Genomic DNA, 27999 nt, shown 5'->3' on the forward strand with positions numbered 1-27999 from the left:
GATACACCTAAGAAAACTTGAGTCACGCTCCTTATAAATAACACCACCTTGTGCTGGTCCCTCCAGGCTATTGCCTGCAACGAACGTTTAAGTTCCTACTGTCTTAATGCTTTTAATTCTGGGGTTATGATTATATGCAGATAATTTTTCAGAAAGCACAGTTATTAAGTGACTGGCTAAGGACGTGCACTTGGGCTACTAAATTTTCAATTCCAGTTTAACAATTAACTCAGCTGTTAACTTTCTTAAAGTTTAATTTTAACTTAGGAATAACTTATAAATGCATCTGAGGCACTGTAATTCAGCGCTTTCGACTCCAAACTTTCTAAATTACATTGAGTATTATACAAATTTCTAAGCAAGAAGGGAGTGATGTTAACCTCGGTACTACTTAAACTGGGAGGGCTAAATGAGCTTTCGGCTAATGGAGAGCTCAATACACGAAGGGGTTAAACTCCATTATTTGACTATCAACTATTATATTTAAAAGGTTTGGCTACAGGAAAACAATTAAAACCTTTTTCTTCATCACTTAATATAAAGTACCTCCTTTATAAAACTTATTACCTATAAGTAAACTATGTCCTCACTTGAAAAATTGTTACTTCAAGGTATTGCTTCCAACTATATACAGTCAATAAGCTCTTCTAGCATATATGTAGGAGTACGAAGTTTTAGTCCCGATGAGCCTACAGTCATTGAATTTTTTTCGCCTTTAACCCTAATCTGTGGGCAAAACGGAGCTGGGAAAACGGTTTTTTTCATATTATAATTATTTCCAGTATTTTTTCTTAACGTTATAAAGACTGTCATCGAGGGACTTCGGTTTGCTACCACAGGTGAATATCCACCAGATTCTAATATGGGACGCTCTTTTGTTTTTGATCCAAGAGTACCAATACTTTTTTTTTTGTTTCTTAATAAACCAATATAAATTATAAATAAGATTTCATCCGAAAGAGAAGTTAAAGCCAAAGTGAAACTTCGCTTTTGCAATACAGCTGGCCGAGTTATTACTTGCACCAGGTAACTTTTGTGCTCTATATTAATTTTTACTAAAAGTGATTATAATAATATAAAGAACTTTGCAGGTGGCTCAAAGTTCTACCAACAAACCCACTTTAAAAACTCTTGAAAATGTTTTGGAGACTAAAGATCCTGTTTCTGGAGAAGTTTATTTCTAATTTACTAATCCTCGTATTTAAAAAAAATTTATCTAATTTCCTAATAGAAATCGAACCTAACACGTAAATGCGTTGATATGGATAAAGAAGTTCCACTCCAGCTGGGTTAGTTGTCACCGGCGTGCTCTTTTGATTATTCTTATTCTTCTTTTAGGCATTTCTAAAGCCGTTTTGGATTATGTTATATTTTGTCATCAAGAAGAAGCGAATTGGTATTAAAAATTGTTTCATTCCTATTTATTTTAGTAAACAAGAAAAAATTTAAAGATATAATATCATTTATAAATAAATTATAATAAATTTCTTACTTGAGGATACGTTAACATTATAATAATTAAATAAAATAATTAATTGATATTTCGTAAAGTTTCTAAATTTCTTACTTAATGTTAACTCTGTTCTACTTTCAGTGTTTCGTTTAAAATCCTTTTAGGTGCTTCAGATATATATTTCTTTATATATAATCTTATGAAATAGGCCTTTGGGCGATCCTAATAAATTAAAAGAAAAGTTTGACGGCATATTTTCTTCCACGAGGCTATTTCTTTATTATTATATCATATATATATATATATAATAAATATTGAGGGCTTTAGGTACACTAAAGCACTTGAAAATATTAAAAAGTATCGTTTGGAGCTGAATGCTAAACTCAAAACGCTCGAGATCGATATAGGTCACTATAAAATCCACCGCGAGAAAGCCGTTGAGGTATTCTTATTATCTGGAAAAGAAATTAATTTCTAATTAAATAAAAGTTGGAAAGTAGATTGGATAGCTTAGGAAAGAGCATTGAGCTTTGCGTTAATAGATTTCGGGGTATCTTCAATTTTCTTTGTGCTTCAGCCTTATTTTTATCACATTCTTTGAAGATCTTGATTCTGAGTTGGCCCCTCTCGAAAATAATTTAAACGCGATATCAGCTGAAATAGAAGTAATTAGTATTTAACTTATTTAACTTTTTTAAGGATTGTGAATCAAATGTAAGGAAGCCATTTCGGTTGAGTCTTTGCTGCTTAACGAAGAAACGATGCTGGCTCGAATTTCTTCGGAAATTAACGAGCTTTCTGTCAAAGTGCGCGTGTTACCCGGTATATAGTTACTTTGATAAAAAAAAAAGTTTTTACTCTGGAACATCCCACTATTAAGATTCTGATAAAGAGCTAAAGGAGAAGTTGCAGTCTTTTAAAGAAGGTTACTGCCTCTGTTTTTGTCTATGTTGTTGTATACTATTACTGCTCTCCAATAGACATGGACAGAATAGTTCGGGAAAACACTGCAAAGCAACACCTTCTTATTGAGAAAAATAGTGAACTGAAAAACATGTGTCTTCTGGTTTTACTATAGCGCCGCTCGCATCGGAAAGAAAGTTAAACTTTATGACCAGAACCAGCGACTCCGCGACGAAAGGACGAAAAGTCGATTGGAAAAGGAGGAGTTGGACTCTGCATTGCAGAAAATAAATGAACTTGTGTTGGAAATTTCAGAGATACACGACATCCATCAACCACATGACTTACAGTTTACCCACGTGAGACTTTGACGCTCTCCGGCCGTTGGTTCTGTTCACCTTCTAGACTGCTAGGAAACTGCTGTTTCTGAATTTAGTTCAGTTCTCCGTACGATGATAGCAGAGAAGAAGAAGGAGCTGGGGAGGCTGAAAGTGCTTTTATTATTATTATTATTATTATTATTATTATTATTATTATTATTATTTACTTGAAGGGAGAGTTGTGGAAACGGAACGGCAACTTTGAAAAGGAAATTGATAAGCTTCGCAACGAGATGTCTGCATCTGAACAGGAAAAGAAATCGAAAGACCAAATGTTGGTTCGTGCTAAAAATAATCATAATAATAAAAGTAATAAAAAAATTAGCATAGACTCAGTTCAAGCTCGAACTTATCAATACTGATAACGAACTTTCCAAGATAAAAGTTAGCAAGCAGGATCTTGAAAACCTTGAAGAAGAGCTTGAACTTATTGTACATGTTCGGGTTGAACAGGCTATTCTTGTTATAATCATTTTTGTATTTCTAGAAAACCAAAATATCGTTGAAAACTGAAGCGGCCGCTGTTGAAAAGCTTCAGCTGGAAAAAGAAAGACTGGAAGCTTCCAGAGCGAAAATTCAGGTGGAAGCTCTTCTTATTTATCTACAAAAAAAAGTTAAATAAATATTCGTAGTCGCACATGGAAAGCCTCCACGAGGATATTAAGCTCTTCCACTTGCAGGTCTGTACTCTAATATATATCTTTCCGGTTTATTATGTTGTATCTTTTTTTTCAGCATCAAACAAAAGTTTTTTTGTAGCAGTGCAAACGGTATCTTACAAGTCTTTTATTTATGCTAAGAAATTTAAAAGTTTTGAAAGCTTCTGTTTTATTTTTCCACCTCCAGTCGTCTTCACGCGCCAAAGTTGAGCAGATGAAGGAGAGAAAAGCTCGAATTGAAGCATCGATTGCGCATCTGTTCATTTCTTTAATAAAATTATTTCTATTTATATAAGATTCACTCTCGCCCAGCTCGGAACAGGTGCTCGCGGACGCTTCCAAGTGGCTTGGCACATCTCTAAAAGCGGACCCTTTTGCAACAAATGAGATGCTGAGGAAAGCGCTCCAGTAGACCTTGCTAGTGCTGTTCCTATCTTTTCTCCCCCAACATGCCAAAAACGTACAGGGGAAAAAGGGAAGCCCTCGGGGGTTTATGCCTAGAGAAGCAGGAGAGCGAGGTGGCCCGCCTTTCATTAGAATCTCAGAAGTCTCGTGAAGAAGAAGAGATTCAGCATCTCCTTCTGCAGCTGAAAGGAAGCCCATTCGCTTATAGACTCTTTCCAGCATGTGTAATCCCCCCTGTAGAAAAGGACGGTTTACTGCGGAGCGAATGCGGGAGCTTGCCCTTCCCCGCTGCGTACGAAAAGGTTGAGAAGAACTACAGCAAGCAACAAGGGTTTGTCCTTTTGCCTCTCATAACAAAGACGAACAATTTTCTCTAAATATCCAATCAGCATCTACAAGCAGATTGAAGCTTCGCAGTTTGTCATTGAGGGCTACGAGAAGGTTTTCCTAGAGAAGCACTACTGCGCACTCTGCGAAAGAAGTTTCTCAAGCGAAGCGGAACGTCTTACTTTTCATAACAAAGTAGAGTGTCATGTAAACTAGAATAAAGCAAATATTGACCCTTTGATAGTTGCGGAAAAAGAAAGAAAAAGTTCCTCTATACTTGAACAACTTGAAAGAAGAAGTTGATACACTCTTTGTATGTTCATTGTAATTCATATTATTGCTTTGTTGAGTATTTGTGAATTAAAAGGCCAAGAAGAAGCGGCTCGACCAACTACGCATCATCCACGAGGATATTAGCCGTATCCGAAACGGCCGGTTGCCGGCATTACAGAGCAGTCTGGACTCGATCGCTGAAAAGCTGGAGGAAGCTAAGCAGCGCTCTGAAAGGGTCTTCATGCTGTTGGCCAGCTCCCCCGGGAAGCGTCGAAGAACTTGTTTCTCATTGGATGACTATAATAGTGTAAGACGGAGGACCTTAAAAAAGACGTGGAGACGCTGGAAGCGTTGTTGGTCAATAGCGATCAGTGGTTGGGTTTACTCTATGACCACTCAGAACTCGAAGCTTCCATATCTTCAGAGTCTCTTGGACTTCACTCTTCTGGTTTTAACTATTGCGTTGGCTGCGCCTTTAGAAATCCGTTACTTTTTTTATAATATTATAAAGAAAAATACGCAACCATGGAAGAAGCCTGCCAAAAGCTGGAGGCCTTGCAGGAGAGAGAAAGAAGTGAAGCCAGTGAAGTAGAAAAAGTTGCAGAAGAACTGCTCACTTACGAATTTTCAGTTGTTTCTCTTCGGCAAGAACTTCAAGAAGTACTTCGTGAAGTTTGTTATACTACTGATAGTAGAACGCAGTTCGATATAGAAAGAGCATCAGAAGGAGTTGCTCTTAGCCTCTCTGGAGCAGCTTGAAAAGTATAAAGAGAAGAAGATGTTATTAAACGCGTCCATTGAAAGTTATTATTCCGATATTCAGGTATTCTTATCATTCTATTCGTCCCTTTTTTACCGACTTTTGTCATACCAGTCGCTTTCTCATGAACGCGATTCACTTAAAGAAAAGTTTGAGGAGAAAGTTGAAGAGCGCGCCAAGTATCAGAACGATAAGGAGGTTTCTTGCGAGTCTTGCCCGCATGGCTAGCAGTATTAGCGAGGCATGATAAGGTGACAACGGGGAACTTGGCGGACTGGATAGCCCGACTCGAAAGAGACTTCGGGCGTTTCAACATTCTTCTAGAGAAAGTGAACAGGTTTATTGTTCGCCTTTATAACTCCACTGAGCACATGCTCAGAGCCGAGTTTGTAGGTTGAAGACCTCCTCCACTCTGGCCAACCTGAAACCCCTCGAAGAGCAATTGCAAAGTCTTCAACACGAGCAGAGCCAATTGGAAAGCACAATATCTGCTCTTAAGGAAGACCTTGAAAAGAAGAGAAATATAATAAATACACAAACTGTATAACGTTCCTGTCGGAAAGTTTCATGTATATTTAATATGATAACCAAAAGGAACACCGAAGAAATATGGAGGACAATCTCCACCTTCGAAAACTTCACCTTGACATGAGCGAAAAGAAAGAGACCACGCAAAAACTAGCGAACCAACTTTCTTGCTATAACAAAAGTGGCATGCTCGAATCAAAGAAAGAGCTTGTAGTCCAAATGGATCGCCTAAAAGAAGAAGTTTTTTTATTTACTAGCTTATAACTGGTGGTTATGATTTCTATGAAAAGAGAAGTGTGCTGAAGGGCAGGCAACACGAGCTCGAAAAGCAAAGAGAAGACGTCGATCGCGAGCTTCATTCCGACATATACACTTCGGCTTTACGCACTTATAAAGAAAAGCTTTTCTCGTTCAAGGTTTTTCTTTCTAAGGAAATTAACTGTTTGCCGGCTCACTCACCCTGCAAACCTTCTAGACGACCCTGGTAGCCTCCTCAGACTTGGATAAGTTTTATAAGGCCTTGGATGCGTACGTGGTTATTCTCTGTTAGTGGCAGTAATGAAGGGCTCGCTCCTCAGGACAATCGTGCAGTACCATCGTGTGAAAATGAACGCCATCAACGAAATTATCAAGGAGATGTGGAGCAACACTTACAGCGGATCCGGTATCCGCCCGCCGCACTAGTACTGAGCTTCCTTCTTAGTCGTCCGCCCCCATTTTAGACATTGACACCATTGAGATTCGCTCGGAGTCCGCTATTAGCAACGCCACTGGCCGCCGTTCTTACCAGTACAGAGTTCGGAATTATTTTGACGTCCACTGCAGTGGCGGCGCCAATTTAATTCAACGGCATTTTCAGGTGGTCATGCTGAAGGGAGACGTTGAAGTCGACATGAAAGGCAGATGCAGCGCTGGCCAAAAGGTGTGCTGGTGGTTGAACGAGTGTCTCACTATGAACTATATAAATTTGGCAGGTGCTGGCGTCGCTTATAATAAGACTTGCGCTGGCAGAGACGTTTTGCATTCACTGCGGCATTCTTGGTATCTATAGATAATTTACGACATAGTTACTTTACCTTATATTTGCTCAAGCGTTGGACGAGCCCACTGCCAACTTGGACAGAGAAAATATTGAGAAATTTGCCCAAAATCTTATCAAGTATCTGTCAAACCCTTCTTCCACTCAATATTAATAGCTAAACAAAATATCACTGCCAGCATTATAGAGAACCGCCGAGCCCAAAGGAACTTTCAGTTAATTGTGATCACGCACGATGATGAGTTCGTAAACTATCTCGGGCAGGCCGACTACGTGGAGCACTACTACCGAGTAACCAAAGACTCCAGGCACATTCTTGTTTAGTCACTTAAAATTTTATTGGTTGATACATTATTATCAGGCAACATACATGTGTTGTGAAACGATCTTTTCGGCATCACACTCTATAATAAATATGCGCTTGCACTTTACTTTTTCATTTAACTAATTTGTTCGTAAGTTTACTAATAATATGCAGCCAAGCCCTTCGCTTGAAGTAGGTTTTCACTGTATAAACAACCTGAAGCTCACATATATAGTCAAGGTTGTGGTAATTCCTTTGGTCTATATGTGTACTATCTGCCGGGCCTGTGCGTCCTTATAGCGCATTAATCGTACCCAATCAGCATATCCTATAAGGGTTGCGATTCCTACAAATTCTAATAAAACATTCGATGTCCACATAAATACACTGGTTAGGTCTTATATATGGGAGAGCGCAGTACGTGGCATATCCGCGTGATTATCCACCCGCAATACTAACCACCCTTCTGGCGATTTGTTTCATAACGGGGCGGAGTGCCAAGAAAAATGTTGCGTTTGTCGACAAAAACCTTCAGTTTTTCTACAGTTTCTGCTGTTGTTGTTGGCAAGTCTTTAATTGTGAGCATTTAGCCACCTGTTCTCTTCTTATTGTATATACATTATCAAGAAAATAGAGCAATACTGTCTTTTTGCTGTTAATTTTAAGGGCCATCCCCCCTTAAGAAGGCTTCTGTTACGAGGCACATCTGAAATACTATTTATATCCTCGAACCAGGCTTAATAAGCTGTTTATACGTTTGAAACTGATCCTTATCTGTTCCTAAGATTTTAGGTTATTTTAGAAAATGGGTCTTAAGACTACCATAAATTTTATAACATGCGTTGGAAGCACAAGAGTTTAACAAAAATAAACTATACCTCTTGCAGGGCTAGTTTCCTTTTGCACGTTAATTATGGTTCCTGCCTAGTAATTTTCAGCGATAAATCTTAACTGAGGAAGGTCTGGTGACCACAAAGTATGTTTTTACTCTCAACTATTTAAAAGATTTTCATTACTAGTTTTATGGAACTTCCCACTTAAATATTTTCCCTAGTAATTATTAGCCTTTCTTCTTGGTTGGTCTAAATGTTATATAGACTGCAAAATCCATCTACACTTCTAAGAATTGAAAATTAAAAAACCTTTTTTTGCACCTATAATATGTGCTCAAAGCTATGAATCGTATAATTGTTTTTAATACTCTCTACAGCTTAAAAGTATATACTTATTTACGGCACAGAAAAGAGGAATTATTAGTTCCTTATAAAGTAAAAGTTTCGTTTTTTTATTACTACAGTCCCTAAAGGATAACTATTGCACCAAATTCTTTGAATAGATATCCGAGTTGGGAAAAAGACCCTCAGTTGCCTATAATGCATAAATTAGGTCTTAAAAAAACTGAACCAGCCAACATAAACAGACGATGATAGGTTTAGCTAAATGATTACATTTTGAATAAACCTTTAACTCTTAACAGGCTAACCCTTATAAAAAAATTCTGAAAACCCTTTTTACATTTATTAGATGTTAATAAAGAAGGTAAAGACAATATCTTCCTTAACTATAAAATCGCTTTATACAGATATTCCAATAGAAAACTTCAGGAATTCTGTAGAATTCCTTCTGAAAGGCCTTCTAGGCCAGTATAACTTTGTTTGTATGATCCATTATTTGATTTACTACTTGATGTCTAGCCTCAAGACTACACACAATTACATAAAAAATCAATACCTTACCTTTTATAAGAGGAACATGGTCATGATGTACATGAGAACAATCTTGGACTAAAACTTATTACTAATAGTATTATCAAGTAAATTTTTAAATAATAAGGTCAATTGCACCAAATTAACGGCAACTAAGTAAAGAAATTCTGGGGACCGTCTTTATAAAATGTGCACCTGGTTTTTTTCGGATTATTTCTATTTTTTTTATTGTGTTACACTTAATAAGTTTACTGATCTTTAAAACTTTTAAAAAATTTTATCTTATTTTTTTTTTGGTTTGCTATTCCTTTATATATTTCCGAAGCTTTTTCTAATAACTTTTTAGTTATGTTTGAACCGTAACATAAAGTTAACAAGTTATACTTTATAATAAAGAGGTCGAAGCTATTGAATAATTTTATAATCAGCGGTTTTTATAGATGATTTTTAAAATTTACCAGTTTAATGTATAATTACTCTTTTTCTCCGTGCTAGAAGCATCTATATAACAATTAACATGATGGAACTTATCAACATAACTTGAATTTATTTGAACTATTTTAAGTCTATTTTCTTCGGGCAGTCAAAGTAATATTTATTTCTGATGTTTTTTAACTTTTCAGAGAGTTCGACATTGATTTCGGAAAGATTATGGGCAACCTATTGCATAAGGGTTATAGATTTACAAGAAAGCACCGGAATATAAGCAGAAGCGCAAGATTTATACTAAGATGAATTATTTTTGGTGAGAGAATTTGTTTAAGGAAAACCACTTTTTATCTATAAAAAATACAATTTTCTAAAGTTAAAATCATGTTTAAAAATGTTACCAGAAAAATTATATTAGGCTAAAAGTTTATAGTTCACTAACTAGAACCTCTAAAAAAAAAACAAGAACGCAGCAATGCTATGCTTAACGCCGTTTAATTATAACACAACCTTCTAAAGGAACTAATGGGTATATATATTTATTACATTATATTCCTTTTTAAATAACTTATATATATATTTATTTTCTTTGTCTCCGTTAAGGCTTATTATAATTAAACTTATTAATTTCCTATAAAATCTTAATAAAAGTAACTTTAAATTTAAGCAGTTACACACTTTTTCGTCATAACCAGTAAACGGATTGTTTTTTGACGGAGCGCTAGTCTCGCTGGTCCCTTCGTGGCTCAAACTTTCGACAGATGCATGTTGGAATTCAGTCCTTTGCAAGAAATAGGCTGTATCCTTTAGATAGTAATAATAATAATAATAGTAATAATAATAATAATAATAATAATAATAATAATAACTTTCCTCGCTGTCTGCCACTGAAGGAACAAAAGGTCCGCTACCCTCTAAAATGCGACTAAAATCGATTTTATTGAAGAATATATGGTGTTTAATTTCATTGGCCGACAATCTTTGTGTTGGGTCCACGTGAAGTAAACTCTCTACGAGCAAAAAATACTGAAAAGTATAAATTCCAAGAAAAGATAATTCACTATTTTTTTTTGTATTATAAAAAGATTATTGGACAAAATAGTTTTGGGGCTCATTGTATTATTTTCACAGCAGTTTATTATAGCAAGGGTAGTTTCATAAAGAAAAATATTTATAGCCTCTGCCTATTGACCTTGCCGGTTGGACTCGCTAAATTCACCGCATGGCAACCCCTACATTAAGGGGGGAGGGGATTGGCTTAACAGATTAATTAAGGTTAAATTATAATAAAGATGCTGCAATTGGAGGACGGCTTAGTAGTTATACACGTGCAGACCTTTATTATCTTTTTTTGCATTAAAATGACTGGTATTATAATACTTATTTACCAATAAAAAATTATTATACAATATAAAGCATTCAGCGAAGAAAGTATAGTTACAAAGTATAGTGATCATGTAAATTTATCCGGAATAATACTAAAGGTATGGAAAGTTAAGAACCAATTAAATGGACGGCATTAGCACTACAATTGATATCTTCCGGCCAATGAAGATCTTATAACAATAACACGAGGATGATCTAATGTTTTTTATTGAATATATGAATTTTTATAACCATGCTGAATAATTTTTTGAAATATGTCTCTTATTGACGGCCCGTTGAAGGGAGGACAGCCAGTAAGAAATTCATAACCGCATATACCCAACGCCCACCAATCCACGGGGTAGCCTGAAATGTCATTAAATAGTATGAGTGGTGGTAGTAATAAGAAAAGTAAAAAACTAATACTGTGCGGCAATCCCAGCAAAAGTTCTGGCGCCAAATAGTCTGGTGTACCCAAAATATGTTCTGACTTTGTGGATTTTTTAAGGCCAAAAGTCTCATTTAAACTTCTAAAAAGAAACAAAGTGTTAGTAAGTTTAATGAATATAACAATTTATTGAAAAATGTTCACGAATTTTTATAAGCCAAGAAAAATAAATATTGCAACTGAGTTTCTTTTACAGACTTCATTATTTTTATTAACTTTTCCAATAATTACTCAAAGCAAAGAAATTATACTCTTTGCAAGTTTCGTTCACTATTATTTACGAGCTATTAGGAATATATAATTCATTATTTTTGATATATATATATATATGTAATAATTTATAATAAAAGCGCTAAACACAAACTTCAGAAATACAAAAACAAATATCATTATAAGCGTAAAAGTTTTTACGAAAAGTGATTGGCCAAATAAAAACAACCGTGAAAGTTGCACGGAGGGCACGTGGGGAATATTCTTTATTTCTCTTGTACAATTCTATTTGGGCCCATTAATTATAGTGAAGTACTTCTAATGTTTCTAAGACCTCAGAATAACGAGGGGCATCCCTGTTCACCAAAAAACTTGGACTCTGCCGGGCGGCTGCAAAAATAAATACAATTATATCAATGATAATCGTAGATTCTTGTATATTTTAAACTCCAAATACGTTTTTAAATTTTTGTCATTAATTTTTTTTTAAAGTTCATTGTTTTATTTGGTAATAATAAATCTCGTAGTACCTTTTCTAGAGCTTTTACTACAGTCATATGCAGGAATGTCATTTTTCTTTAGCTTACTTGCAAATAAAGTTTTAATATTAACTTGAGAGTATGAAGGAAACTGATTAATAGTTTTGCTGGAGCCATCTGCATTCATAAAAATAAAAAATCCAGAAAGGTTAGCAAATACAATTACTCCTGCTTTTTAATTGGCTCCAGTGTTAACTGGTGTTTTTTATTGGTTCTCAAAGCCCCATAAACAAGTAACGAGAAAAAGGAGCAAAAGTTTAACGGTTTTTATCCAAATTAGATTCACAAAAAAAAGGAACTCATTATTTTTATTACCGAGTTTGGTTTCCACAAAGGCCAAACCAAAATCAGTAAGTTTTACGTGACCTAAAAAAAGTTAATAATAACTAAATTATATATAATGAGCAGAAAGTTAAAATAAATAATAAAAGTTATTTTTATATATTATTATCATGTAAAATAATGAAAAGTTAAATAAAGTTTATAGAAAACTTACAAGTAAATGATGTAAAAGACCCAATAAATAATCAGCTTATATATAATATGTATTATTTAATAATTTTCTCCATAACTTTAATGGAAAATATATAGAAATAAGCATAAGAATAATAGGATAGAAAAAGTTAATCATCAAATAAAGTAAGCAATCTATATTTTTCTAACGCATCGTAATAATAGCTTATCATTAAAAAAGCTACGCTACCTCTTTTATCGATAAGCATATTCTCTGGCTTGACATCCCTGTGCACTATTTTTAAGCGGTGCAGATAGTCAAGCGCAAGAACAACTTCGCTGATATAGAAGCATGAAGTCTCTTCATTAAAGGCACTTAATATAAACCTTCTTAAAAAATTCGATTATAAAAAAGGGTATTCTTTACCCAACAACATGAAGCAGAGAAGCTAAGTCTCCTCCAATGAGATATTCCATTACCTTGCAGTAATAATAATGATTATAAATAATTAAATGGTAAATAATAGTCACGAGGAAAAGATGCTTCTTAGATTGGAAAGCAAAGTAGAGCTTCACAATCCAGGGGCTGCGGGAAGCGCACATGGCCTTCTTCTCAACCAGTACGCGCTCAACCATATTTTTCCGAATCAACTCTTCTTTTTTCATTATTTTTATTGCATAAAGGTCTTCAGTTTGCTTTTTTCGGCACAAATACACTTTTCTATGAATTTTTCAAGTGATTTAATACGAAAAAGTACACTTAATAATAATACAAGGAGGTTGCAAGTAGTCGACTGAACGTAGAGTTTTGAGATAATATTAATGATACCAAGTTTTTATGAAGTTATTTATTATATAAGAGTAACTGGCTTTATGTGAGAAATGACTGGTTGTAGTTACTTTACTCCCTTATATTATTCGTGTCTTATAGCTACGCATTAAGAGCGAGATAAAGCACATGCTTAGAAGCTACACGTGAGCAGAAGAAATTTCAATTTTGATTGTAAGAAACTGCAAGTGTCCCCTCAACATACACATCTCATCAGAGCTAATGAAGCCCACGTGTAGGGGCGCTAATATTAATATATGCAATGAGTGGTTTGATTACCCATAGGCGCCTCTGCTGATTGGTTTTATAAATTGAAAATCCCCAACACAAGGAAAGCGTTGGAGAGTTTTTCCAGTCTTCTTAGTTGCGCTTTTTCGGGACAACTTTAAAATATCTAAAAATATCATTAAAAAATTGAATAAACCTAAAACCTTTTAGTTTTACATTTTATGGTTAAGCACGTGCCAATAATATTAATTATACTAGTTACTTGTTACTTTTTTGTAGTTATTATTATTGGGCCTCATTTATTTATACCGTTTTTATTGGCTAGAATATAACTTTCTATAGTGAAGGCATTTTTACTAAGTTCAATTCTTTTGGGTTAATTTCGATTATTATAAAAAATTAAGAAATCATACAACTTTAATGAATTGAAAAATTAAAAAATTTACTATTTTCATTATTTGTTATGGGATTAGTAAACTTTATCAAATATTTATTCAGTTAAAAGTTTTCGGTGCTTATTTTTAATATTACTGAGTAATAAAACATTTAAGAAATTCCTAGTAAAATGTTATTAAATACAGACATAAAAGTTCACGCTCCTTAAAAAATACTACAAAAACAGTACTACTTTTATAAAAAATAGTGAGGAAAAGTACTTTAATATGAAATATTCTTAAACACTAAATATTATGGTATCATACAGAAATACTACCAATAATATACGATATAACTCACCAATAACAGCTACTAATAAAATATATGTAAACTTAAAGCAAACCACAAGACAATAGGAAAACAATGAAATGATAAAGCTAAAACCGGTAAACAGTTGTAGTGAAAAGTCTTTTGTGAAATAGCTCAAGGTTAGCTCAAAAAAAGTGTTAGAGGTTGGACGGACGCAAGGACGATGTCGTATAGTTTAACCGCGGCTTATCGTACAGCAATCATATTACGTCATTAAACAAGAGCACCAAAAATAAGATGAAAGGGTAAAAAATAAACCAATGAAAGCATTTTCAACAAGTTTTTATTAACCTCGTGCTTTCCCGGTCAAAATTTTTTCTCCCAATGAAAATGCATGATGCTAACAACCAATTTGAAGTTTAATATATAATAATTATAATGATTAATAACCTGTAATAATTCTTTTTGCGGAGTTTCAAGTTTTCTATAAAGAGCCAATAAAACCCGTTTCCCTAACACATAAGCTGCCGGGTTCTTCAATTGGTTCATCTGATTTATTATTATAAGAAATAAAATTAATGAAACAAATAAACCTACCAATGAAAAGTGTTTTTTCAGTAGCAGTGAAAAAAATGAAGTTTATCAGCGGTAACGCACCTCAGCGAGGATGGTTTCAAGTTTTTTAATGATATTATGAAGTTGTTCTAATTGTTCTTCACCGCAAAGTGTGCAAGCAGAAAGAGACCTATAAAACATGTCGGATTTTTATTCATTATAACACTTTCATATTAACGTCCCATCCAGCTTAGAGTAAATCGTTTTGCTATATCAATTTAAGTTTCTTTAATAATACTAAATGGCGTACATGTGGGTCTTGCGCTTATTAAATTATACTTAAACAACCACAAACAAAAAGTTTACTGTGTTTGCTTAAAGAAGATTATAAGCTTCACGAAAAAAGAAACCATATAATTTTGTTGAATAAAAAAATTAAAATTCTAAATATATAACGTGAAATTTAAATTTTGAAGTAAAACACTTTCTAGTGATGCAGAAATATAAACATTATTCAGCAGTTTTTATGATGTAACAAAAGTACGAATATTATTAATAAACTATGAATAACTATGAAATAAAATAATTCACGCTGACAAAAGAAGTTAATTAAAAAAGTTTCTATTTTAAGCTCCTCATATACATGAAAATAAATGAAAGTTTTACTTAGTTTTATTGGTAGGGCTCGTAAGTTACCAAAAAAAACCTTTTATCAAAACTCACAATAACTCAAGTAAAAAATAATCACGAAAGCATAACAAATAACAAAATTGCAAGAGATTTAAAGTAAAGATATACTTTTAGTTTAAGCGAAAAAAGTATTCACAAATTTGTTGGGAAAAATTTTAAATATTTTACTAATCATTTGTAAAAAAGTTTATTGAAATATAATAAACTTAGCAATTTAAGTTATGATAGAAAAATTCATGAATATAAAAAAAAAGAATTAACCGTTGGTTGGCATTATAATATTGTACGTAAGATATCGGTTACCCACTATTGTAAGTGAAGTTCCACAAACAGTAATTTGAGAATTTTAAAAAAATTCATGGAATAAAGCGACCTTTTCATTACCAACAACAAATACTTTCAAAGCAGAATAATCATTCATTAAAAAAGAAGTAAAAAAAGGAATGCGATGATTTTTTTATTATAATTCTAAAGAGAATTTTCTACCTATGTATGCGTAAAAAGTAAAACAAAGGTGTTTACCCATAAATGGGCAATTATTTTATGCGTATTGTATACTATATGAAACATTTATGTATACAATATAATATATTCGATTATTTTGGGGATCTACACACATTTTTCTTTGACTTGGCTCTTTTCATTAATTTTTATTCAATTTTTTCAAGAAATTTACGATAATAAAAAAACCAATCAGTATTTTGTAATAATAACCTTTTACACTTGACAATAATACGCTTCAACTTTTCCTTATTTTCATTATTATAATATAATAAGTTTTCCTAAGAAATATATTTTTAAAAGAAACTTTTGTTATGTATAAAATTGTTAATTATCAAGAAAAAATTAATGAAAACAAAAAGTACTAAACTTTTTATTATTATAATATTCAGTAATAAATTATTTTTATTTTTGTAATAATTAATTATTTTTCTAATTATTATTTGTTACAATATATTAAATTATGCTTCGGTTTAATAATTAAAGTAAGATAAATAAGTAAAAGAAAACTGCAATTATTTAAAGCAATGACAATGATATAAAAATGCTATAATTCTTCTGTTAAATTGGTAATTATACCGTTCACCATAAAATATAATGACCTTAAAATATAATGAATATTTAAAAAGATCAAAGATAAAAAACGTTTTATAAGGTTTGTTAATTTTAAACAAGTTAATAACAGATGTAATCATAATCATAATCATAAATAAAACAAACTCTTTTAGAAAAGAAGTCGATCAAATTTTTTATACAGAGGAAGACTGGAGCTTTTTTTTTTGAAGTTAAGCTTATCTTTTCAGCGAAGACACAATAACTAAATATATTTATTTTTTAAAGTTTAAATTAATATTTCATGGGAAAATACTTTTGCTTCTTAAGAAGCTTGATAAATTTTTAAATTGAAACTTTTATTCAGTATGTTTTTATATACTATAAAGTCTACTTTTATAATATGTCATTACTAAAAGATTCAGTTAAAAATGGTTTATTTCAGGTATTAAATAGTGTCTTTTATATATTTAACAATATTTATAGTTAGAAAATTTATAACTTTTTAAAAATTTTCCTTACCTTATTTTTCCCTAATAGTTATTCTTACTTAATATGTTTTAGTTTATTCATTTCAATTTTTTATGTAACTTTTATATAGTTTTACTTATTTCCCTACTTTTTCTTCTATTTTTTTTTAATTCTTTTCTATGTTTTTTTATAAATATAAGTCTTTAATATATTTCTATTATGATTATAAGCTATTTACTGATGACTTATAAAATGAGATTATATATTAGTGTATTATACTATTATTATTTTTTAAATCTATTTAATGATACCTTTCCAATTTTATTATATTAAATGCTTGTATATATATTTAGATTTATACAACTTTTATTTTATTTATTGCAAACACTAATAATGTTACTAATTAATTTTTTTAAAAGATATTCTTATACAAATATATATTTTTTTATAAATAAAAACTTTTTTTTTATTTTTGCTAAATCTTGTATTATAATAATAAAAATATAATGCTACTAAGAATGTTGTTCAAAAATTCGCTCATCAATGTTTTCTTCGCAGATCCTACACAGTACACCAGAGAAAACTAGACTAGTTCTTGATAAATAAATAAATAAAATAAAAAATAAATATAATTTTTTATTAAAGTTAATAAATTACAAAAAAAAAATAGAATTAACAATTTATTTATTATTTTCTATAAAGAATTTAGTAAAAATTAATACCAAAGTAGTTCTGCTAGAATATATATGAATGTAAATAAATTAGCCTTAACAGCTATAATAAAAATATATTATTTAAATTGTAAGACTAATTAATTAGTTAAATAACACGATTTGGGGCTCTTAAAGTTACTAAAAAAAAAATTTAATTTATAAAAAGGTAAAAACTATTATATACCATTTTAATCAACATAAATAAATATCTAAAAGTCTATCACAGAGAATAAGCAAAACCTCCGATAAAAGAAGTTTTTCTTTGTTGAGTTTTTTTTTATGAAAATTTTGTTTATAAAGGCGCTCGGAAGCGAGTGCGAACGGTCTTTGCGAGGCTTTGTAGGTTTTGCTTTGTGTTCCGCCGGTAAACGGCGCTACTTGTTACTATTATTAACATTAATATTATTAAATATTATCGTTAGCTTCACCTTCTGCATCCAACTTACAAGCTTTGAAAAACTTGTCTTTCTTGTAGTATGGGCTTTGTTGTTATGCTGCAAATATTATTTATTTAAATAATAAAAAGTACAATAAGAAATTTTATTACAATTTAATAACGAAAGTAGTAAATACCCCTAGAAAAGTTATTTATTTAGTTAAATATTTTTTTTGCCTGTTTAACTTTTGTTAAAGTACAAATATTTCCTTTATTAATTCTCTTTTAAAAAGCTACTTTTGCAGAGAATAAATAAAGCTTTTATATGAAAATATTATTTGCCCTTATTGGAATAAGTTTTATACTTAACACAACCTATGTATAATACTGAAAAAAATTGCTTCAGCAGTTCCTTAATATAATTATGCTCTTGTCTAAAATACTAATATTTTTTTAAAAAAAATAATAATAAACTACTTATCTATCAACTCAGCATCCCCAAATTGTCATTCTTTACTTATTAAAATTGATTAAAAAAAACTACTAAGTGACTTAGAGAAACTTAGTAGGGTCCTTCAAGTAACCATACCTTTTAGTTGTAACTATTTCTGTAGCCTTTTAAAACTTATAATAACTAAGCATTGTTAATTGTTATCTTTCATAAGAGTTTCAAGCTTACTAACAGTGTAATATATAAGAAGTAAGCTTTAATTAATTGATTATGAAGATTTTCAGTAATGAAGTAGGCTAATACCCGCAAAGAGTTTTTTTTTACGGAGAGGCACTTCTTTTCTTGTTCAGTTCTTTCCTTATATAAGTTATATACAAAAAACGTTTGATACTTATAAACATAGTAAACAAAACACGGAAAATGATATTAATTTAGATAAAATATTTTAATTTTTTTTAACTTATAATAAAAAGAAGGGACTTTTCTGCAGTTATAATAATTAGTTTATATTATTACATATATTATTCAGTCGATTTATATAAAGCTAAAGGTATTATGTTCATGGTTGGCAAAGTTTTCAAATTAAAAGAATGGAGTGATAAGTTTTTAATTCCTCACACCGCTTATATAATTCATATACGTATGTTTTTAAAATAAAATAGCGGTTTCTATTGATGGGCATTCAAGCAAAACTTCCGAATTCATAAAAATATAAATATAAATAGTAAGAATTGCGCAAGCGCTATAGCGCTTTAAAATGAGGAACTTATCGGTGTATATCTGTTACCAGTTCTTTTGCAAGTACACCATTATAGTAGTTGAGGTCGCAGCTATTTGTTTTTCTAAAAAAAAATAACCAATTAACACCAAGAGCCAACGAATTTACATATATATAAGTAAAAAGTAAAAAAGTTAAATAGAACGCTTTTAATTTATAAAGCACTTTCAATTATAACAAAATTATTCTCTTAATAATTTAGAAAATCATTAAGCCCTTAGTTTAGTAATGAAAGTGAAGTGGTATTTATTACAGTGTAGCCAAAACTACTAAGCGCCTTAAAGTATGCTTTTATATGGTAGTCATAAGCATGTCTCAGTCATTGTATGGCAGCCTCAATGGGTACCACCGAACAGAGTGTTTATAAGATATTTTAATTACAAGAGGTAACTAACCTTTGGTCTAATGCGTAAGTAACATGTAGCAGATTGCGTTCCTCAATGTAGCTTTTATCCTATCAAAAAACAGTAAGTTGTAATAGTACACAAGGTCGCAAAAGTTAATGTTTTTAAAAATATTGAAAGTCACTTTCAAGCTGGGACGAAAGAAATAAGCGCACTGTTTAATAAACTTTGTGGCAAGTTTTTCAAGATGAATAACTTTTTCTATTTCTGAATTTTTTTGCTTGATAAGTTTCAGCAAACTAGGAAGCTTTGGTTACAGTTTTATTAATAAAAATAAAATTTAAACGGTCAAGATAATAACTTCCAAAATTAACAGAGGAGCTAAACATGCTTGCTGTATGTTCTCCTTACCACTTCTTGCATGAAAAAACCTCAGAAGACCGTCTATGGTGTTCTTAAGTAAAAGAAGAAGAATTTTATATAGTTGTTCATCATTTAAATCTGTTATATAAATAATGTGAGTTTCTAGCAAAATAGCTCAATATATAGAAAATTAACGAAAGATCGAAACTGGCCATGTGTAAGATCGGGTCTCAGCGGTTAGGCCTCTTCTGTTTAGTTTCTATTAGTTACATAGACATGTAAACATCTCACAAGTTTTTTCTTTTAAAAATGATTATAAAAATATATCTAAGTTATACCTTTCTAGCAGTTAAGCTGAAACTAAAGTAATTTTATAATACTAACTTTTTCACTTAAATTGTATGTTTAATAATTAGTTCTTATATGCCTTCAAACTTTTTACTCTAGTTCTAGACTATGTGTTCCAATTAATATATTGTATACTTTAATTTCTATTAATGGCGATTTAATATATTAAAGGACAGTGGGCGACATTTATGTTTTAAAACACTGTTAAATTATTAACACTATAGCTGAATACTATGTTAGCCCATGTTTGGTCACTACTTTTCTTATTTCTAAAATAAGTAATTTAAAAACGATTGCAAAAAACTACTTTTGATTTATTCAATAATTATGTAAAGGCTTTCAATAATATTGTAAAAGATCGTTTTGTCCCAATTGTCTGTTTGTTCACAATCACAACAGTTGATAGAAAATTGTTAACTTTACTGAATACGCATCCCTTAATTTTTTTTTGTAGTGTTGTTGACAAATAAAAACTGAAAAGGTTCACAAAAGTAAATATGAGGGTTTCAAAAATTTAAAAAAAAAATTAAATTGCATAACTAAAATGTAAAAGTGGCAGGTTATAGTAAGGAGAAAATGATAGTTAGGAGCATTAATATATTACAAGATTTATGTTTAAATTTTTCACTTCTTCCAAAAGCAAAGTAAGTTCTAAAAGTAGAGTCCCCTCAGGGGTATCCATTACTAAAAACAATCTATTTTCTGAATATAATAAAATGAGAGTTTAACTTGTTAATTTTTGTAACAGTTAAATTAGATAACTATAACAAATAAAAAATCTAAAATATTCTTAATTAAAGTTTTTACCACTTTATTTTTTTTTTCAAGTAGTTATTTTATTAGTCCTAAAATATAAACTATTTAATTTGTTAAAAAAACTTTTAATGTTAATGTAGGTTTTAAAGTATAAAAATTAATTATATATAATCTTGCACAACTCAAACAAATTCACTTATTTTTACCAAAGTAATCCAGTTTTTATTATAGTTATTATATTGTCTAAAATTAAAAAATATTTATAGTTTATAAATATTATTAAAAATGCTCGGTAAAAATTTTGCTTCTTAAAGAACTTTTACAAACAAATTTACTTAATTTAAGTTTTATGGAAATTTTTTGTTTAAAGAAAGGACTTATCTATAGCAAACTTTTTAAATTTAGGTATACAATATAAATAACGAAAACAAAAATTTACGTTTATAGTTTTTCATGGCTACTAGACCGTAATTTTGTGCTAAATTTAAATACAGGTTTACTCTAAACTAATTTAATTAAGATAGTAAACTTTATAAATATATAATATTTAGTTAGCAAGTTTACTTCCTGATGACATTAGCTAACTTCGACTTTTTAAATGTTTATATGTGCTTTTCTCTAGTTTTATTACGTTAGTGTGTAGTGCAAAATAAAAAAATTTAATAATTATATTAGTTAGTACAGAGTAGAATAGAATAGAATTGTAAAATCAATTATAGTTAACCTAATTTTAAACTTTTTAAAAAGTAAGGTTATGCAGTATAAACCTTTTTTTACTAAGAGGTTCTGAGACGCAGAACTACGGAACTCAAACTGCCATTTATTATTATTACTATCATTTGCACTAAGAACGCTAGATTGGTCATAGCGGGTGGTTAAATAAATGGTATTTTTAGAAGTCGCAGTTATTTTTAAAGGTTGATCCGTTGCAAAGTGTACCTTCATTCTAAATTTTGTTTCTAGCTTAAAATTAGCCCTTCTCTTTTCAATACCATGTTATATAACATATACTATTTATTTTTGGGCGTCCAAAGAGTGTTTGGACAAACTTTTACAGTACATACTTTTATTTTAGGCTAATTGCAAGATGTAAATCTATTTTCCAAAATAAGTTATTTTATCTTAAATAGGAAAAATGACATTTGCTAAGTTGCACATTTCACAAGTTTAAAAACGGGTATACTTCTATACGTCGATGAACAATAGTATAGCTTCATAATGTAAAGACATATAAAACGTATTTGTACGTTTTTCGTGTTTCTTCTAATTCTAATGTTTTATTCAAATTCTTGTTGCTATACCGACATTTTAACAAAGTTGAAGAGGAAGAAGGAAGACCGAATAAAAAGGAAGTTATTAAAGCAATCAAGCCATGTTTATATACCTTAACTAAAAAGTAAAAGGTTTTCGTTAATGCAATTTAGTTTGGTTTAAATTATCTAAAGGTATTTAGAATTTAAAGCCGGTAATTGTTACGACCCTTAGTTCGTAATATTTTTGAAGATAATAAGCGCCCCAATTAGTCTCCTTTAAAGTTAGGGAAGTAGAAACAAAAAGGGGTAAACTAATATGGCGGAAAGGCAACTAAGTTCTTAGGAGAAGATTGGAGCTATGGCACAACTAAGTTAAGTTATGCATAGGGGAGAGTTTAATATGTGACTTATAGCTTGAAACAGAGATAGATAAAAAGGGAAAACTTAAAGAAGAAGTAAACGAAGGGCGCTTTAACAGAATGAAGGTAATAGCACATAGTTCTAAATTAGGTGGTAAGCCTTAGTAGCCGAAGCTGTTAACCTACTAAAAATACAAATGTAATTATGGACGATTTAGAAAAAACCCTTCGCCGTAACTAAAGTTAACCCGACCATAAAAAGTAACGAGGATGGATGCTAGGTCATGGGAGTAATTGCCATTAGTATACTTAATTATTTGTTAAAATAAAATTTGCCAAAATATTTATTGTTTTTTTTCTTTCCGAGTATTAGGATCTATGGTTATTAATAAGAGGTTTCCTTCTATATGATCTCTTAGTTACGGTAGTTTGTTTATAGTTCTATTTTGTGTTTTTTTCTTAGTGCATTCATTGCTTAATAAAGTTTGTAATGAAACATATGTCCTAAATTGATACGAGTTTTTGTAATGAATACAACTTTAACTTTTACCGTAAGTTTTTCTTGCTTTCAGTCAATCCCATCAGTTTTGTTCTTTTTTTCTTAAAATTTTAAAGAGTTTCATTAGAGAAGCGGTAGATAAGGTTCGTTTATTTTCAAGTTTAGGGTTGAAGTGGTGGGGGTTAGCTTTATTATTTTAAAGGGGAAAGTTTATATAGTAAGGTTTATATCTGTGCTCGGTAATAGAGTAGCCTTAATTAACTATATTGAAGTGTGTATGGTGCTTTCATGAAACCTCTAGTCTAGTGATTTCAACTGTATTCATTGCATCTTGTGGATAAATTATGTATAAAATCTGACAAAAATGGGATTGTATTAAGATGTTCCCAACTTTCAGATCTTTAAAGGTATTAAAGAATTTTTTTTAATTGTGTTCCAGCTATAAAGCTTCGCACTTTAAAAACTTTGGAATTTTGATTTTTATTAGAAATTATTTCGGTTCAATACTGAGCTACGGTATTTTGCCGTAATGCGTACAAACCTTTTATTATTATTACAAGGGTCAGAATAATTTCGCTAAAACTGCGCCTTTGTATCACTACTAATAGATTTTTTGCCTGCCAAGAACTAACCTTAGACTTTTATGCTAGTTTCTATTAAGTAGTTTATTATTAATTTAGCATTTAGTTCAGCTTGAGGATAGTCGTTTACCCTTAACTTACAAGGCAAGAAATGGGGTTTCCTAGTTATTAAGTTATGAATGTTGCCGCACCACTAGGCTTATTAATGGCAATGTAGGCTCAGTTCATTCTTTTTGTTAAGAAAATTTAACGTTAAGCAGATGAAATTCTCTTAAGCAAAAACTTCCTTTTTTTAAGTAAAACACTTTATAAACTGAGCGTTATATTATAAGCTTCCTTTTAATTAACAAATAAGCTAATTTTTTTCAAAAAGTTGTTGATAATATATGCTTGAATATACTAGTGTACTGTAAAAGATACGTAACAGAAATAAATATAATAAAAAATATATTTATAAAAATAATGAATACTTATTCAGAGGGTTAATGAAACAGCAAAAAGACCAACGTTTAAGATATTTTCCTAACAAACACCTAAGCAATAAATAAACAAATTTTACATATATTATATGCTAATCCACCACTCTTAATGCTATAAAAAAAGTAATAATGTGACATACGTGACAAATTATGGCCATATTAACACCAAATATATTAGAACAACTGTATACAACTATTTGAAAATTTTGAACGATTAGGTTTTTTTTAACATACAAATATAGCGAGCTATTTTGCTATAGCCTAGAGGCTATAATGTTCTATAATGATAAAATATTGCGGAATGTGTAATTAGAGTAATAAAGTCATAGTAGAATATATATAAAGATAAAAGGAACTACTGTTAAGCCAGGTTGCAAAGACGCAGAACTAGATCGTAGAGAAAGAATCTAAACGAGGATACCAAGATCGTAGAAATACAGTTAAGATATTAACCCAGTAAAGGAGCTAAGATCGCAGCACAATAATAGAGAACAAGACTGATTAAGCATATAAATGGAGGAGTCCTGGCTAACGGCAATTTGAGCCTTCCGTAAGCCTCTTGTCTAGTGCTTGGAATCACTTCTCCAGAGAATTTTTTTTAGCGGTGGCGGGGGTCTGAGCCCGATATTTCTCCGCTGTTTTTTCGGGACAGTCATCATATTTTCGGGTTAAGATACCATGCCTCAACCCCTCTTAATAAATTAATAAATAAACGTGCAGTTATGTTAAATGTTTTGTATGTTCAGTTGCCTTGATTACATGTCATAAACCTAACAATGCGATCAGCTTAAAATTATTAGAATTCGGCTAGTATATATTGAGGCCACTTAATTGTTTTTAATCAAATTCGCACAGACAAACTTTATATTACTTAGATGAATTGAATTTAAATGGGGAAATTGAATAACGCATTGATCAAATGTATATGAAATGTATATTTCTAGTAAAAAGAACAATTAAGCCCTCCCCAAAAATATTGTCATTTGCATTACAATTTTTAGAACTCAACAGCTTAGTAAACGATTCCTTAAGTTGACAATGTGTATTTCTTGAGAAATTTTCTAAAGTCACATAATTTTAAAGTTTAAGAATGAAAAAGATGTCGCTCACCGGGTGCCTCATAGATATATGGCATAGGGATATACTTACATACTATGTTTAGACTTTTTTTGATTTCTGTGAGGCCCCTCTTAGCTCTCCTCCCTACGTGTTTACTTACTAAATGAGCATTTGTAAAACTATTAAAGGGTACCCACTTTGAAGCATATTTGCAATTTTGGCTCCACGGCGTTTAGGAGTAAAAGGCACAAGATAAAGTTAGCGCAATCAACGCAAATAAGGTAGGGTCTACACTAGTGTTTAAAAGGTTTTTACCAATGAATTTTTTATAATAGTAGTAAACCGATTTTAAATTAGTTTTAATTAAATCGTACTGCTACTTTCGACTCTAAAACATGCTTAGAGGTTAATGGTCTTCAGAGAAGTACCGGTTTTAAAAGGTTAAAGGCCCTCAAGTTCGACTTGAACGAGAATTTAGACGGACGCGCATCTTTCAGTTTTAACGGGATTCAGATTAAGTCACGTTATTAATGCCCACCAGCTGACAAAAAGATCGATACTTGATAAACAGTTTTGTGCTATTTATTCCCAGAAGTGGTGGTCAATCTTCCAGTAAATAATAACTTTTTTTTTTAATCTTCGTCACTTCAAGCATTGAACAAATTTTAATATTATTTAGCTCTAGGAGACTCTAAACATTACACTTAACTTTTTATATAGGAACTTAAAAACGGTTAAATGGTTTCAAGTTTATTTTTAGTAGATATGAGGTCGTTGTACGGAAAAACAGTTCCGTTTTTACTGTTAAAAAATAATTAAATAAAAATTAATAGTAGCTAGACCAAGCTTAAAGCATTTTCAGCCGCCAAAAAGAAACTAATGGGCTAAAACGATATTTAAATTAGTATGTAATCAATGTTAGGGACCCTATAGTTACGTAACTAATGAAAAAATTTCTTATTCAGGTAATAATTCGCTCTTTGAACGTTTAAAAGCTTGTTTTTAAAGAAAGGAGTTAAAATCTGGCCAATTGGGTTATTGATATATTTAGAATAAATAAGTGGTAGTTTCTAGCGTAATTTAGCGTAATGCTTACCTGTTAAAGAAAAATCAATATCATTGTAATTTCTTTACCGTAATCTAACTCCTTTCGTCCTCTATTGGTAAGCTTACTTCATTTGTATAAGTGCTTCCAGCCTTGACACGTAAAATAAAACAGTAAATTTTTTCTTTTCGCTTCTTCAGAACTTAGCTTAATGGTAAGTGCCTTAGTTTTAGGTGGTTGCGGTTTTATCGGCCGTCATTTAGTTTTATATCTTGTGGAAAATAAACTTGTTGAAAAAATAAAAATCGCTGACAAAAACTTACGAGAGATCAGTTGGCTCACACCTGAGCAAAAAAAAGTTATTGACACTGTAGACTATGTTCAAGCAGATCTTTCGACTGAAGGTTACGCTAAGTTTTATATATTTTTGGCCATACACAACCTTTATGTAGCAATTTTTTTTTAGCGGGCCGTACTAAAGCGTTTGGCGACGAAAACTGGGATTACGTATTTAACTGCGCTGGTGAATCAAGACTTGGGCTGAATGAAGAAGTATACATGGAGCGAGTTTTAGAGTTAAGTTTAAAATGTGGAGAGTTGGCTGCTTTGAAAGGTTTAGTTTTATATAGAACTTGACTCGCTAAAATTATAATCAAGTCAGTCTTAAAGCTTATAATACTTAAAGTAGATAGACCTTACAAATGCTTCTTTTTATATTTTTTAACTTACTTACAAAAATTATTGATAAGTAGGCTGTAAGGGATTTGTAGAGATTTCGGATGCCCGAGTATACAAACCTAAAAAGGTTTTTTTCGTTTTTTTTATTAATGCCATTAAGGGAGTTACTGTTATTATAGTCGCCTGCCGTAGAAGATTCTAAAATAGAACCATGGACTATAATTTCTAAAATGAAATATGAAGCAGAGAAGTCGCTTTCATCAGTTAAAAACTTGAATCTTGTCATAATACGGCCCGTGTTAGTGTATGGCGTTAGCGATCTACTGAGCATCAGTACTTTCTAGTTTTTCTTCGTCCCCTTTGTTAATATGTACTTAGCTTGTTTATTACTGGTGTTATAGCGCCGCGGATAGTAATAGGGGCTGTTTATAAAACTTTAAAAGAAAAGATGAAACTTTTGTGGACAGAAAATTTGAGTCTTAACACCGTTCATGTAAAAGACGTTGTAGCGGCGATTTGGCACGTCAAGGATAAAACCGGTGAAGTTTTCAACTTGGCAGACTCTTCCTATACCAGTTTCAATTATTATATATTTATAAGATTAATTATCCATCTCGTTTCCTACAGCCCAAGAGACAATTTCTAGAATCGTTTCAGAAATATTTAATGTTGAGCATGGTTACCACGGATCAGTTATTTCTAACACCGCAGCCGCGTAGGTTTCTATACAATCAATTATTATCTTTCTCGTGCGACAGATGATTTCTCTTTGTACTTATACCTATTTGATAGAGTGGGAGGGAAAACACTGGCGAAAACTATTAATAGTAAGCATATGGCTCCCTGGTCGGAGCTGTGCCGCGCCGAGAACATCGAGAGTACCCCTCTTTCCCCTTTCATTGACGAGGTCCTCTTAAAAAACAACAACCTCCTTGTTGACGGCCGAAAGGTGACTCATAACCAGCATCCTATATTTATTGTACGCTAATGGATAACGCCCCGCTCAGATTACTTCCACGGGGTTTACCTATAAGTATCCTGAAATTACCAAAGACCTGTGTCTTGAGATTTTAGAGGGTTATATACAGCTCGGTGTCTTTCCTAAGTCTGTTTTAGAAGACTAGACTAAGGCTTAATTTTTCCTTAACTTTAATACATTTTAATAAAAGCGAACTGTTAGTTACATATACTATCAGTAGCTTCGAGTATATGATTGAAATCAAGTC

The 27999-nt window shown here is 31.4% G+C and overlaps 3 protein-coding genes and 1 long non-coding RNA gene across 4 annotated transcripts; 2 read left to right on the forward strand and 2 right to left on the reverse strand.

Moving 5' to 3' along the window:
- The first annotated feature begins 393 nt into the window (after window positions 1-393).
- On the forward strand, window positions 394-7158 carry LOC135120574 (DNA repair protein RAD50-like). The gene is made up of 43 exons (XM_064044898.1): window positions 394-448; window positions 503-611; window positions 663-754; window positions 806-892; window positions 947-1026; window positions 1082-1172; window positions 1232-1289; window positions 1339-1396; window positions 1662-1721; window positions 1781-1895; window positions 1943-2003; window positions 2057-2118; window positions 2173-2275; window positions 2334-2378; window positions 2434-2519; window positions 2572-2715; window positions 2770-2847; window positions 2910-3014; window positions 3067-3168; window positions 3224-3316; window positions 3369-3416; window positions 3583-3653; window positions 3708-3803; window positions 3862-4131; window positions 4190-4322; window positions 4372-4440; window positions 4495-4635; window positions 4707-4848; window positions 4912-5060; window positions 5113-5223; window positions 5275-5358; window positions 5412-5497; window positions 5554-5701; window positions 5755-5928; window positions 5979-6104; window positions 6164-6216; window positions 6267-6352; window positions 6411-6484; window positions 6548-6610; window positions 6663-6729; window positions 6781-6847; window positions 6907-7035; window positions 7089-7158. The coding sequence occupies exons 2-43, from the start codon at window positions 581-583 to the stop codon at window positions 7135-7137; spliced, it is 3987 nt and encodes a 1328-aa protein (XP_063900968.1). The 5' UTR covers window positions 394-448; window positions 503-580; the 3' UTR covers window positions 7138-7158.
- Window positions 7159-10043: 2885 nt separating this feature from the next.
- Window positions 10044-11055, reverse strand: LOC135120551 (uncharacterized). The gene is made up of 4 exons (XR_010278649.1): window positions 10958-11055; window positions 10784-10897; window positions 10669-10722; window positions 10044-10176 (listed from the first exon to the last, which is right to left on the reverse strand). It is a non-coding gene; the product is annotated as an uncharacterized LOC135120551 (long non-coding RNA).
- Window positions 11056-12351: 1296 nt separating this feature from the next.
- Window positions 12352-14678, reverse strand: LOC135120575 (serine/threonine-protein kinase greatwall-like). Its single transcript, XM_064044899.1, has 7 exons — window positions 14580-14678; window positions 14373-14471; window positions 14274-14322; window positions 13290-13404; window positions 12713-12902; window positions 12609-12661; window positions 12352-12556 (listed from the first exon to the last, which is right to left on the reverse strand). Exons 1-7 carry the CDS (start codon window positions 14676-14678, stop codon window positions 12352-12354), a joined length of 810 nt encoding a protein of 269 aa, XP_063900969.1.
- Window positions 14679-26168: 11490 nt separating this feature from the next.
- LOC135120595 (uncharacterized) lies at window positions 26169-27910 on the forward strand. Its single transcript, XM_064044928.1, has 9 exons — window positions 26169-26213; window positions 26270-26499; window positions 26562-26708; window positions 26848-26900; window positions 26953-27106; window positions 27175-27348; window positions 27401-27488; window positions 27566-27722; window positions 27781-27910. Exons 2-9 carry the CDS (start codon window positions 26307-26309, stop codon window positions 27895-27897), a joined length of 1083 nt encoding a protein of 360 aa, XP_063900998.1. The 5' UTR covers window positions 26169-26213; window positions 26270-26306; the 3' UTR covers window positions 27898-27910.
- Window positions 27911-27999: the final 89 nt, after the last annotated feature.

The sequence above is a fragment of the Zophobas morio genome, unplaced genomic scaffold, assembly GCF_036711695.1.
Source record: "Zophobas morio isolate AGI-343-1 ecotype UQ-CSIRO unplaced genomic scaffold, CSIRO_AGI_Zmor_V1 ptg000398l, whole genome shotgun sequence".
In the NCBI taxonomy this organism is placed as follows: domain Eukaryota; kingdom Metazoa; phylum Arthropoda; class Insecta; order Coleoptera; family Tenebrionidae; genus Zophobas; species Zophobas morio.